This window comes from Leucoraja erinacea, chromosome 8 (assembly GCF_028641065.1).
Source record: "Leucoraja erinacea ecotype New England chromosome 8, Leri_hhj_1, whole genome shotgun sequence".
Lineage (NCBI taxonomy): Eukaryota > Metazoa > Chordata > Chondrichthyes > Rajiformes > Rajidae > Leucoraja > Leucoraja erinaceus.
In genome coordinates this window covers 12,343,006-12,358,148 of record NC_073384.1, presented here as the reverse complement: position 1 = coordinate 12,358,148, position 15,143 = coordinate 12,343,006, and the positions used below count along the sequence as shown (strand labels likewise).

Here is a 15,143-nt window from a genome sequence, read left to right as displayed (position 1 = left end):
TTAAAAAAAAGGATGCCTTCTATTAAACCAGTTTTGCAAGAGCCTAGTTACAATAAATCAGTTATATCAATTCTTGTTGCACTGCACTGCAGAAGCGTGTACTATACACTGACAATGCTTTCTTTGTGCACTTAAGTATCAACTAATTGATATTAATTAACTACGAATATGAGCATGGGGGAAAGGTGGACTGGAGAAAATCGGTCATGACATCATGGATTGGCAGAGCAGGTTCAAAAGGAAATATTGATACCGACAGAATTTTTTAAAGAATTATTTATTACTCTACTGTGCGTTATCCATGTAATTTATAAACACTTTCTTTCAACAAATCATTATGGCTAAAGGATGCATGTTGCAATATGAATTTTCTGAAAACGTTTGTTGTTTCCGTATTTATATGCAGTGAATTACTACATACATTTGCATACATCAACGTACAGAAATAGTTAATTAAATACTAAAATAGTCTTTCCTTTCTAATGCTATTTGCCAAGAAACTTGTTCACAGATTTTTCTCCGTTCCAAAGTATATAAAGCCATATGCTAACATTATATAAAGTCATTTGTATCGGAAATAATAAAATTGTTATTCACTGCAAAAATGCCACTGAATTTTTTCAAGTTTTGTATCTGCAACTTAAAGGAGAAAACACCAACTTTATAAATCTTAAGTATTATTTCTCAATTGCCAAAATGTATTTATAGGCACATCTGAAGCTCCACATTTAAACATCTAACTAAAACTATAATGTATATAAACTTAGGACTTGATCAAAAGAAAGCAAGTCTTCTTAAAACAATGGTATATATTTTTTTTTATTGAGGCCTTTGGTATTTGTCATGACAGTTGTACAATAACTCAATTAAAGGTGATATTGCTCTTAAAAAATATTTAATTTTCAAATAGAGGCTCTGCTTATATTAATACAAAGTGCATTTTCTATATTACCTTTAATGTAGTAAGCTTTAAGTCAATGAAGCCAATGAAATGCCAAACCAAACAAATGGACATTCAACGCAGTGATCAAAATATGGTTTAAGATGTCTTTTAAAAAAAGATGAAATCAAACACCCGGAAGGTGGAAAGGTATGGCAGAAAGCGTGTGACAGAGATGGATGACATGATGAAAATGAGATACCAGGAACTTCAGATGCTGGTTGACAATAAAAATACATAAAGTGCTGAAGTAACTCAGCTTCTGAAGAAGGACCCCAAACCTTCTCTCCAGAGATGCTGCCTGACCTGCCGAGTTATTCCAGCATTTTGTGTTTTGTAGTGAAAATGAGAATTAGCAAAGTATGATGCCTGCCAAATAAATAATTTAAGTAAGAAGCAGGTTGATTATAATAAATTAAGAGGAAAAGAGAGACAATGACAGGGAAATACAGCAAATGAGAATAAAATGACATCTGACAGGAAATAGAAAAAACAGGTTAGTAAAGTGTACTGGATTATTTGCTTCACAAACACACCAAAGCTAAAAGCAATGAACCTTTATGAAAAACTGCCACATTGTTGTTATCAATTCTGGATATCATACCCAAAAGGACTGAAGGCTCCCAACCAGGTGCAGGTATAATTTACGAGAATTATTCCAGGGAGGTGGAAATTTAACTACAAGATCATACTGGATAAGATGGTATTGTTCTCCTTAAGGAAACAAAGGCAGAATGGAGTTTTTTTATTGAGATGTACAAGGTCATGACAGGCTTAGAAAAGGAAGCTATTTCTACTTGCAGATAGTTCAAGGGCCAAAGGATTCAAAGTAACCGGTAAAAGATACAGGTTGGGGGAATTAAGAAAAAAAGACTCAAGAATGAAAAATACAAATTTTTGTTCCACTGAATTGACCTGGGTTTCTAAAAGTAAATTGCATTTTAATCCATTACAAAAGCAATAGCCAAAAGTTGTTTTGTTTTGGTTTTAATTTTTTTTAATTAAGCAGAGAAAATTATTTTTTACCTTAAGCGTCACACCTAATACATTGAGTGCATCTTGGACCTGACCATGGTTTGTGCACTGCACCAGTTCTTCACTAATCCAAATTCCAAGACTACACATTGCGATGCAGCTGAATAAAATCAAAAAAGGTGAATCAGGCAAATTTAAAAGCTGTTTTTAATGAGAGTATGCCGACATATTTTTAAATCACCGTTTTTTTGCTTTCTTATAGCCTCGTTATTTAAGAGATGCAAGTGAAACCTGTTGACAAATTTTCTTCTGGTACAGAAAGTTCCATACTTTGACTCAAAACATTCTCCGTATTGCCATTATTTGATATTAGAAATTTTAGGCAATTAAAAAAAAAACATGAAACAAATTTGATCCCTGATTAATGAGTTAGAGTAAGACGGACCCATTTGCCAAACCCCTCCCTATTAGCTCCTTGGTCATACTGAGGATACATTTCCCAGTCCACTGCTGTGGTGTCCAGCAAAGCAGAGCTGTAAGTGTGGCAACTACGCTGCAGGATGTGGATCGCTTTCTCACGGATGATTAAAGAGAAATTAAGAAACAATTGGGCAAAAAATGTAAAATAAATCAATTTTAAAACATTTAACTTTTGATATTAATGAATAGGGATCTGCGAAAGCTAAGCAACCAGATGCAAAGGGTATTTAGTCTCTCAGCTCAATAAACCAAAACCAAACACAGTGGCAGCATGGCAGCACAGGGGTAGACTTGCTGCCTTGCAACACCTAAGATCCCGACTACGGGTGCTGTTTGTACGGAGTTTGTACCTTCTCCCCGGGACTGCGTGAGTTTTCTCCGAGATATTTGGTTTCCTCCCACACTCCAATGTCATACAGGTTTGTAGGTTAATTGGCTTGGTTTAAATGTAAATTATCCCATATGTGTGTAGGATAGTGTTAATGTGCGGGGATGGCTGGTGGGCCAAAGGGCCTGTTTCTGCGCTGTATCTCTTAACTAAACTAAAACACTTTATAAAACCTAGAACACATTGGGAAGTCAAATGCATGCACCTCAGCACTGCATTGTGCATTGTGGAAGACATGAATGCACGCACGAGTCAGCTAGGGGTTGTACACTGAACAATCATCCAGCTGCTTGTGTGATCTGACCCAATAGTTTGATCCTCTCCAAATGAAAATACAGTCAGCACAATGGGCATGGAAACCAAACTGGAAGTCAGATGGGATTTTGGGAAGTCAGATGGTATTTTGACACAAAGTGCTGGAGCTCCCCTGATCAGAAGCATTGCCCATCCATGTTCTTCATGGATGAAGGAGATTCCGACCCGATACCTCACCTATCCATGTTCACTAGGGATGATGCCTGACCGACTGAGTTACTCCAGCACTTTGTCTTTTTTTGTAAAGCACCATGTGCAGTTCCTTGTATCTATATCTTAATGGTATTTTGAATCAGTAAATTAACTGAGGGATTAAAGATACTGATCTCAGACCTGACAGGAGAGTCAAATTTGATGTTAACATGTATTTTAATCTTATGTTTTTATTGGTAAAATAGTAGACCAAAATGTAAAGTGTGAGAAACTTTTGATCATTGTGGATAATTTATTATTGCTCAGTGCTGGATGTTGGTTGATTACACAAGTACATTTATTACACTGCCTGAATGTATTAAAGTTTTCCATAAGAATTTAGCTATATGACTTATCCAATACTGACATAACAATTCTTGTGGTTTATATTCAACTATATCGTACTAAACCATGCATGATATCCTGTACGGGTCTTCAATAACATATATCTTAATTCACTATTACAGAAGATTAGAAGTGGTGTAATAGGTGCCGAGCCAAATTGCAAAATCTGACTATAAAGAAACCTTGTTGTCTCGATTTATTTTACTCCTTTTCTCAGGATGTGGTATTTCTGGCAAACCCATTCCTGATGCACTTGATAATTCATCTTCCTGAACTGGTGGAGTTCTTCTGGTGAAGATATTCCCATAGTATTGTGATACGATCATGCCTGTGATTGTTGAAAAAGAGCTTGCAAACTGAATTACATCTTCCAGCAGCAGGCCCACAGCACTAAGCTAAGCCTCTTCAAGTACTCATCCAAGTACTATTTAACTGAGATGAAAGTTTCTACATGTACCAATCTTTTGAGCAGTGAGTTCTTGACTCCCACCACCCTTATGCCCCTGTCCCACTTAGGAAACCTGAACGGAAACCTCTGGAGATTTTGCACCCCACCCAAGGTTTCCTTGCGGTTCCCGGAGGTTTTTGTCAGTTTCCCTAATGGAAATGGAAGGTAAGACGTCCCTGGTGGAATAAAACTGGGTGGAAAAAAGGTTAATATTAACATAAGCATGTGACCTCCTGGGCGTGCGCAATCATAGTTGCAGAGTTCACATGCTTATGTTAATATTAACCTTTTTTTCACCCAGTTTTATTCCACCAGGGAAGTCTCACTTTCCACTATCTGCAACCTCCGGAAACCACCTTCAACTACCATCGCAACCGGCTTCGACTAAAAAATTACCGATTTTTAAAACGGCAACCTATTTTTAGTCGCGGCCGGTTTTGAATTTTTTGAAATAATCGCCGGAACATAGAAGAAGCGGAAACCACTTTCGACCATTAGGGAGACTGACAAAAACCTCCGGGAACCGCACGGAAACCTTGGGTGGGGCGCAAAGTCTCCAGAGGTTTCCGTACAGGTTTCCTAAGTGGGACAGGGTCATTAGGGTGAAAATCATTTTCCTCATGACCCATGTAATTCCTTCACCAATTACTCAAACCCATGGACTGATTTTCCACCTCATTGCTAAGAAAAAAACTCTTTCCATTTCCTCTCGAGGACTCTCATCCTTTTATATTCCTCAATTAATGACCCCACCCCCTGCTTTCCCAGTATCCTTTTTCATTCATAGAAAATACTTTAATCCAATCTTTCTTCATAGTGCAGGCAACATCTTTGTAAATCACTTCTGTACTCACAATGCGATCTTCTTTGGTAATAGTACTGTTGTGGCCTTAGTGTTTTTTTACAGTTCCCCAATCCCCAGATTCCCAGAGTTAAATTCTATACCTTGGCATCCCAAATATAAAATTCCATACCCCTTTTCAACCACCTACTGATTTTTAAAGATCTGTGAACATAAACACGTGACTCTGTTTTTTCACACCATTCAGTATCCTCCTATATATTGTATATTCCTTTTAATCTATGAACCTGCCTGCATCATTAACTTACACTTCACTGCATGTAATTATATTTGTCATTTTTACAGATGGTGGAAAGGCATGAGGATGTCTGTAGGCAAGTCACTACAAGAGCAGTCAGAGAATGCTTTGCCTTTGACAGCTCAGGTAGAATTGGTGTCAATGCAAATGGTCATCCATGATTCACAGGATGATGATCATGGGTGCTAAACAATGGCTATGCTGCCGAACACCAAAAATAGATGGTTAGTCCCTTGATTGCCTTGGATAGTCATTGCATAGCAACCATGGCACAAATATAAATTTCCACTTATCAGACCACTTCTGAATGTTGTTTTAGTCTCTCTGCAAGCAGACACGATTACTTCATTTTTCTAACGAGTTATAAAAGGAATTGAACACTGTACAAACATCAGCAAACTTGCCCTTTCCTGACCATGTTGGAAGATTTATCATGAAAAAATGCAGCTGAAAAATGATCAAGCAAGCACAATAGCCCGAAGAACTGCTGTCATAACCTGGGCTAATATTATTAACTTCCAATTAACACAACCATATTTCTTTGTGAGAGTTATAACTTTAGCTAATTGATGCGAAACAACTTCAATTTTCAATGGCCTCTCAGTCAAATGCTTCCTTACTATGAATGATCGGCACTCATGCCCACCTCTAGAATTCAGCTGCTTGGACCAAGTCTGGGTTGAGGCAGACCCAAATTCTCCAAGGCAAACTCAAAGTGAGCACTGGTGGGCAGATGCCACTTCATTATATTTATTCACATTTCTGGATATTAAGGGCAAAATCCTACATTGATGAAGATAGATTGAGGACAGAGTCAGGCAGGTACTGTGCCCTCCATGATGTTTGGGCCAAAAGACCCATCATTTATTTACTTGCGTCTGTACTCCACAATTTGAGATTTGCAATAGAAAAAAAATCACCTGTGGTTAAAGTGCACATATTTTAATAAAGGCCATTTTTATACATTTTGGTTTCACCATGTAGAAATTACAGCAGTGTTTATACATAGTGTCCCCCCATTTCAGGGTGCCATAATGTATGGTACACAGCAATGTCAAGTTCAAGTTCAAGTGAGTTTATTGTCATGTGTCCCTGTCCAGAACAAGGGGTCACAGTTTAAGGATAAGGGAGAAATCTTTTAGGACCGAGATGAGGAAAACATTTTTCACACAGAGAGTCGTGAATCTGTGGAATTCTCTGCCACAGAAGGTAGTTGAGGCCAGTTCATTGGCTATATTTAAGAGGGAGTTGTGGCCCTTGTGGCTAAAGGGATCAGGGGGTATGGAGAGAAGGCAGGTACAAGATACTAAGTTGGATGATCAGCCATGATCATATTGAATGGCGGTGCAGGCTCGAAGGGCCGAATGGCCTACTCCTGCACCTATTTTCTATGTTTCTATAGGACAATGAAATTCTTGCTTTGCTTCAGCACAGAACATAGTAGGCATCTACTACAAAACAGGTCAGTGTGTCCATATACCATAATATAAATATATACACACATGAATAAATAAACTGATAAAGTGCAAATAACAGATAATAACGGGTTATTAATAATCAGAGTTTTGGCCAAGCCAGGTTTAATAGCCTGATGGCTGTGGGGAAGTAGCTATTCCTGAACCTGGTTGTTGCAGTCTTCAGGCTCCTGTACCTTCTACCTGAAGGTAGCAGGGAGATGAGTGTGTGGCCAGGATGGTGTGGGTCTTTGATGATACTGCCAGCCTTTTTGAGGCAGCGACTGCGATAAATCCCCTCGATGGAAGGAAGGTCAGAGCCGATGATGGACTGGGCAGTGTTTACTACTTTTTGTAGTCTTTTCATCTCCAGGGTGCTCAAGTTGCGGAACCAATGCTACCGGTCAGCATGTAAATAAAATAAGTCATGTTTAGTATTTATTGCATATCCTTTGCCTGCAATGACTGCTTGAAGTCTGCGATTCATGGACATCTCCGGTTGCTGGGTGTCTTCTCTGGTGATGCTCTGCCAGGCCTGTATTGCAACCATCTTTAGCTTATGCTTGTTTTGGGGGCTAGTTCCCTTCAGTTTTCTCTTCAGCATATAAAAGGCATGCTCAATTGGGTTCAGGTCGGGGGATTGACTTGGCCAGTCAAGAATTGACCATTATTTTAGCTTTGAAAAACCTTTGTTGCTTTAGCAGTATGTTTGGGATCATTGGCTTGCTGTAGAATGAACCACAGGCCAATGAGTTTTGAGGCAATTGTTTGAACTTGAGCAGATAGGATGAGTCTATACACTTCAGAAGTCATTATGCTGCTACCATCAGCAGTTGTATCATCAATGAACATAAGTGAGCCAGTACCTTCAGCAGCCATAATTGCCCAGGCCATAACACCCCCACCACCGTGTTTCACAGATGAGGTGGTATGCTTTGGATCTTGGGCAGTTCCTTCTCTCCTCCCTACTTTGCTCTTGCCATCATTCTGATATAAGTTAATCTTCATCTCATCTGTCCACAAAACCTTTTTACAGAACTGTGGTTACTCTTTTGGTTACGTCTTGGCAAACTGTAACTTGGCCATTCTATTTTTGTGGCTAACCAGTGGTTTGCATCTTGCAGTGCAGCCTCTGTATTTCTGTTCATGAAGTCCTTTGCACACAGTGGTCATTGACAAATTCACACCTGAAGAGTGTTTCTGATCTTTCGGACAGGTGTTTGGGGATTTTTTTTAAATTATAGAGAGAATTCTTCTGTCATCAGCTGTGGAGGCCTTCCGTGGCCTGCCAGTCCCTTTGCGATTAGTAAACTCACCAGTGCTCTATTTCTTCTTAATGATGTTCCAAACAGTTGATTTTGGTAAGTCTAATGTTTGGCTGATGTCTCTAACAGTGTTATTCTTGTTTCTCAGTCTCATAATGGCTTCTTTGACTTTCATTGGCACAACTTTGGTCCTCATGTTGATAAACAGCAATAAAAGTTTCCAAAGGTGATGGAAAGACTGGAGGAAAGACACCTGAGCAATTACAAATGCCTGTGAAGCCATGTGTCCCAAACATTATGGTGCCCTGAAATGGGGGGACTATGTATAAACACAACTGTCATTTCTACATGGTGCAACCAAAATCTATGAAAATGGCCTTTAATAAAATCTGACAATGTGCACTTTAACCACATGTGATTTTTTTTTCTATTACAAATCTCAAATTGTGGAGTACAGAGGCAAATAAATAAATGATGGCTCTTTGTCCAAAATATTATGGAGGGCACTGTATATCCCTTGGTTTACAATATACAATATTTTATTACATGTCGTTTGAGCCTCAGTGAGGCTCAAACGAAACTCCGTTTCCATAGCCATACGAACAAAGACAATTCCTACAAGACATACAAGCAATTCAATTCACACAAACATCCATCACAGGGAATCTCCTCCTCACTGTGATGGAAGGCAAAGTCTTTTCTCTCCTCTGCACCATTTCTCTCCCGATGTCGAAGCCCCAGGCGGGTGATGGTAAGTCCCACAGCCATTTAAGGCCGCGCTGGGCGATGTAAGGCCCCACTCCAAGCCCAAAAGTCACAATGTTGGAGCCCCCGGCGGGCGTTGGAATGTCCCGCGGCCATTAAAGCCGCGCTGGGCGATGTACGGCCCCGCTCCGGGTCGTTCCAACCCCGCGACACGGGCTGGAGAAGTTGCATTGCGGGGGCTCCGATAAGCGGTCTCCCACCCGGACCCGCGAGCTCCCGATGTCCCAGTCCACTGGTCTGCAGCTGGAGCCTCCGAGCTCTGGGGTCGGGCCGTAGCAGCGAGCCACCACCACTCCCCACGCTCCGAGGCCTGCCAGCCCAACGATGGTAAGTCCGCAGCTCCGCGACTGGAGCCCCAGGTCGTTCCGGCTGGAGGCTGCTCCACGGTGCTAGGCCCCAACGACAACGGAGAGCTCCTGGAGCCGACTGTAAAAATCGGTCGGGGGGACTCTCCCGTGCAGTTTTTTTTGGCCTTCCATCACAGCTATGTGAGATGATTTTTTAAAGTTTTCCCCTGCCCGTTTGGACCCCCCCCCCCTCCACATAAATGACTCTTGACAGTTAAAAAACACGAACAACTACATTTAACTGGACAAAAAATTAAAAAAAAAGACAGACAGGCTGTAGGGGCCGCTGCAACGCGAGTCGCGCCGCCACAGGATTGCTGGTTACCTGTTGCTGACACAGACTATCAGCTCGGGAACTTCAGAACATGGCCAAGTCAAGTCAAGTTTTATTCATCACTTGCACATAAAGTGCAGTGAAATGAATTTGCCAGCAGCAGTACAATAAAATACACACAATACACAATAAAAATTTAACACAAAACATCCACCACAGCATTCATCACTGTGATGGAAGGCACAAAGTTTGGTCAGTCCTCCTCCATTTTCCCACGTGGTTGGGACCACAACCCTCCGCTGTCGCCACTGCGGGCGTCCAGATGTGCAGACAAGGTAAGTCCAGGTTCGGTGCTTCCCCACCAGAGACTGTGGCTTCAAGATGGTGTAGTCCACAGGCCGGCGGTCGAAGATCTAAAGTCCCCTTCGCGCCGCAGCCAGAAGCACCGCAGACCGCAGGGCCGGCGGTCAGAGCACCTCTCCAGGATCCCCAGCGAGGGATCCCGCTCCAGATGGTAAGTCCCTGCCGCGCCCTCGGTTAGAAGTAGGCCTTGGGCTCCACAACTCCGGGGTCCCCAATGAGGGCTCCCAGGCTCCGGACACCACACCAGCTGCAGCTCTGCAGACCGCAGCTTCAGGCTGCCGCGGGCCAACGAATGGAGCGCTCTCCCCCCCAGACGAGGGCTCGCCCGCTCCGTGACGATTGAGTCTACGCTGCTGAAGCCCCGGGCACGTCTCCAGGAAAGGCCGCACCGATCCTCTATGTTTGGCCACGAAGGAGGTGACATGGAAAACGTCGCCTCTCCGTGGAGGAGGCGACCAAAGCGGTTTCCCCCTTCCCCCTTACCCCCACACAAGACACACCAAGAAACATTGGTCAGTGGTGGTAAAACCCATGTTGTGCATTGCAACTCCTGATTCAGAGTATATTTTATGCTCCGGCTGCTCCCTCCACATGCAGCAGTAATGATTTATCCATTTTTTGATGAATGACCATAAGGTTTCTTTACCCATTTTTGAGTTGGATGTGTGAGACTTCATGGGGTTGGAATTCCATACTGAGAAGTCTCCAAGCAAGTCCCTCCTCTGTACCAATACCTCTGGAGGGTAGGAGAATCTGTCCTGCTAGTTAGAATTGTCATAACAGGAAATGCAATGGGGAATTACATTGGGTGTAAGTTATTCTGTGCTATGACAATGTTAGGGTGCAGCTTGACTAGTTTGTCCAAAAAAACTCTTCCAATTTAGGAACCAGTTGTTCACAGGGAGGATTCCCCAAGGTTGATGGAGATAAGGAACTACAGATGATTGAATCCGGTAAAGAACACAGCAACTCTGGAGAACATGCACAGGCAACATTTTCATTCAAGTCCCTACTTCACAGTGATTGTAGTAGGGGGGAGTTCTCCTCCCTATTACAAGCAGTCTCAAATCTGAAGAAGGGCCCCCACCAGAAGCGTCATCTATCCTTGATATCCCCCACAGTTATTGCCTGACCCGCAGAGTTGCTGCAGCACTTTGTGCATGTTCCCAAATTCAATCTAGGTAATCTCGGTAAATTTGTTTGCTAAGTTTCAGCAAGAACTAATATTGGACTCACCCACTGTTTTGTTGGAATTAATGCTCCCTGATTTTTATTTATCCTACAGAAGAATTTTTTAATAATTTCAAATTATAAGTTATAATTAAAACACAAAGTGCTCGTGCTATAACTCCAGCGCTCAACTAAGAAAACCAAGCCCAAAACCAAAGTATTATCTAACTATATACACCAACTTAGAATAAATGACTCCATTTGTAAAAAAAAACACCAGCTCGCTACATATTAATTCGCTTTAAAACTAAACTAATCGTGTAGATGCAAGTATATCATTGGGGTTATCAAGTGGGAACCACCCTTCATTGGTGTTTCGATGAGTTAGGACCATGACACGTCAGGAAGGCTCAATAGTTGGTTCCGGCATCCCAGACGACCACTACCTATATGATCATTATCTACTAAATAAAGGACGCTGTAGCCAATTAGCTCACTCTAACAAATGGTAAACACCAGCGTTCTATTTTCCACTACTCCCAGCCCATCATTATGCTTGTAACATCATAAATATCACCCTTGCATAAGCCCGGGATACACTTGCAGAGACCAAAATTACAAAGAAACATATCAACTGTATGTCATACGTTTCCTTTCTGTACCCAACTGATACTATTTCTTCTCCATCAAATCCACCTACTGCCTTGCTCTGTCCGCGAATTCCCAGCTCTCCAAATAGCGACATGGTTGATTTCACTATGAAACCTCCACAACCCACCTCTATCGGACGCAATCTTGCTCTCCATCCTCGCTGCTCAACTTCTGCTGCCAACTCTGCATAGCTCAGCTTTTTCCTTTCATAAGCCTCATCCACAAATTTCTCCCAAGGCACCGTCAGTGCTATAAAATACATTATCCGCTGACTAACTGACCATAACACTATGGTCAGGCCTCCAACTTGTATTTCTTCTACTGCCTGCTTTGAGTTCCACTTCCTCCCTCTAGTTACACTTGGCACCAGATTACTAACTAAGGTATCCTTACTCCCTGATAATTGCAACTCTAACCTCACCTTAGCACACTTAAACTCCTCTGTTAGGCTAGGCAATGGTAAATGGAGAATACCTTTCCCATATAAAGCCACATTACTAAGACACCGTGGAACTCCTCTAACCATTTCCTAATATATGAACTATCCAATCTCTCTAACCTTTCCACCTTAGAAATTGGCACCTCATTTACTGTCAATGGCCACATCAACCTAGGGAATAGCCCAAACTGCAAACACCACAACTTCAACATGCCTAGAAGCCCTGACATCTCTATCCTTTCGAATCCGTAAGTAACATCCATGCTGAACCTGTTCAGTGTCATCCAACTTCCTGTTTTTCCATCTACCCAAACTTTTAACTGGTTTCTCCATTATAGATGGGATTTCTTCATCTACACAGAACCTTTTCTCTACTACCTTTCCTCTTGCCAAATAACTGTCACTTACTAAATCTTCAATTTAGCCCATTTGAGATATTTATTTAATCTTCTTGTATACAAGGTGGTCACCAAGGTCATATCATCTCTCCTCACTGACGACCCACCGTGATGCTCTAATCACTAGCTCAATCGCCATTGTAAATGCTAACGGGGAAATAGTACACCTTGCCAATAATGCCCATCTCTAGTCTGGATGCTGTCATAAAGTCTACTGTACTAAAACACATTTGGACATCTTGGCAAAATATGCTTTCACTAAATTTCTATTGATCCTGGAACTCTATAAAGAAATCAAAAGCACTCCAAATAAGACAACATGGCACAGATCCAAACGCAAATGCCAGGTCCAAAAATACTATGTGCAAATCTCTTCTCTTGAGCTTGGCTGTCCGAATCTGGTGCTATATTACACTAATATGTTCCAAGCAACCTACGAAACCTGGGATTCCTGCTTTCTGCACGGTGGTATCTATTAACCTATTCCTTTCTAAATAACTTGCCAGCCTCTGTGCCACTATGCTAAAGCAAAATCTTGCCATCTACATTAGGAAACATATCGGCCTAAACTGACTTAACTCTGAAGACTCGTTCTCCTTGGGAATGAAAATTCCCCTTGCTCTACGCCAAAGCTTTGGAATAACCTGCTTCTCCCAAACTATACGCAAGAACATCCACAGAATCTAAGCACATCAGGTGCACTTTCATATACCCAGTAAGGGACTCCATTCGGCCTTGGGGCCGAAGAAGCCTTTGTACTCCTTATTACGGCTTCCACTTTCTTCCACTTTGGTGGCAAAACATCCATCTCTTAAATATTCCTCTAACTCTTCCTTTGAAGCATTGAGCTTTCTACTTTTTTCCTGACTAAACATTCTTTTAACAAATTTAAATGGATCCCTATAAAATGCTGACCTGACTCGCTGCTCCTTCCTCCTGAGGTGTTCTGCCCTCCTTAATATTGCTAACTGATTTCTTAACTCTTCTTGCAAAAACATCAATCCCTTTCTCTCATCAACTGTAGACGTTCTCCACTGTTTTCTCAAGGGCCTCCTCTCTTTCACTAATCTCTCGATTTCTCTCTCTCGTCAAGATCTAACCACCTGTGGAGCCTGCACCTTGTTCTCAATAACACCAAACCTGTCCGCACCATAGTGATAAATAAACTCTCCCATCTTATTTAACTTGTTTTCCACTGTTCCTTTCAGACTCTCTAACGCCTTTACTAAATCTATATTAACAGTTCCTTCTTTTTACTTGCCCTAGGCCATTTATCCTCTAGGTTTCAACCCACCATCATACTTACCGTGCAGTTTCACAAGTTTCATTCCTTGCATTTTTCATCAGAATATTTACCAAATAATCCTGAAACAGATAAAAGGACAATATTTTAGAACAATTGTTCTTGTTATTTTAATAATGATATACAGATGTGACAAATTTATTCTTAAAGTTTTATTTGGTTGGGCAGCATGTTTTGACAAATTGCAGGAATTATATCAATATCTTTGTCGAAGTTTACAGAATCAAAAGAATAAATATTCATGTTTAAAATTAAGATGGTTCAGAAACAAATTGATGGTTTTAAGAGAATGGTGATTATTGCAGAAATCTACAAATTGCACCTTTACAAGGGCATATAGTATTGGATTAAAAAACATCAATTTAAGAAAAATGTTTTAAAATAAATAATTGACATAAAACAGTTGAATGTTCGTAAGAACAGATGCTTGCCTGAAAGCACGAATGAAGGCAATTATTTGACAGATCATATCACTTCAAACTGCAAAGTGCATTAATGACCACTAACTCGATTAAAATCCTATGATGAAAATCACATTTCTAAGGTACAAATTCCATTTCCATCATTAGTTTCAGAAACCTTTCTACTGTGGTTGACAGGATATTCTGAAGACCAAGATAACATTTAAAAACAAGAAAAAAAACATGAAGGTCAATGAGTAAAAGCAGTTGTATTGTTCACCTGCAAGATAATCCTTGGACACAATAACACTAAAGGTTAAATTTCTTCCACATTAAACTGTGATTAATCTAACAACCTTCACAGACTAACATGAAGTAAAAAACAAAATTAATAAAAAGCATTCTACAAAACACAGTAGCTTGAGGGAAATGAATCTCTGGATACAAAACAAAATCACATCTTATTTCTAGCGTTTAAGGTGAGCTGGTATCACAAACCTAGAATTATCTACCATCTACCGTGACAAAAGGCACAATACCTGACATGAGTAATATTAGTGGATTGCACCAAGTGACACTGCTCCTTTTACCCTGGTGTTTTCTAAAATGGATGACTGATATGATAAAGTTGCAATATGAGAAATTGATTTTGGAAAACAAGGCAGCAATTTAGTTTAGTTTAGTTTAGTTTATCGTCACATATATCAAGATACAGTGAAACAATTTAGTTTATCTGAAAACAGCGTGCTTTATATTTTTAATAGTCATGTTGGAACTAGCAAGTTTTACTATTTGCTAGTGTTCATTGAGGATGTAACAAGTATAACTGATAGAGATTAACTTATAATGCAGTGTATTTTGACTTTGAGAAGGCATTAGACAAGATACCACATTAAAGGTTAGTGCACAAGAACACATGCTATCGAGCAATATGGTTTGAAGATGGATTAAGGCAAGAAGACAAGGTCAGAATAAACAGGACTTTTTCCTGGAAGGAAAGAAGTAATGATTGGAATCCCCGCAGGATCATTTCCTGGCTCTCAATTATTTGGAAGATAGACACAAAAAGCTGGAGTAATTCATACCGCTGGGTTGTAAGCTGCCCAAGAAAAATAGGAGGTGCTGTTCCT

At 40.7% G+C, this 15,143-nt stretch overlaps 1 protein-coding gene across 4 annotated transcripts in view; it reads right to left on the bottom strand.

Moving 5' to 3' along the window:
* The window catches only part of ralgapa2 (Ral GTPase activating protein catalytic subunit alpha 2), a 328,019-nt gene that overhangs the window by 173,191 nt on the left and 139,685 nt on the right, over positions 1–15,143 (bottom strand). For all 4 annotated transcript variants that reach the window (XM_055638986.1, XM_055638985.1, XM_055638987.1 and 1 more), the window contains 2 exons: positions 13,616–13,674; positions 1,967–2,075 (listed from right to left, as the gene is read on the bottom strand). In XM_055638986.1, coding sequence (XP_055494961.1) covers positions 1,967–2,075; positions 13,616–13,674 — 168 coding nt within the window. The remainder of the gene's footprint in view (positions 1–1,966; positions 2,076–13,615; positions 13,675–15,143) is intronic.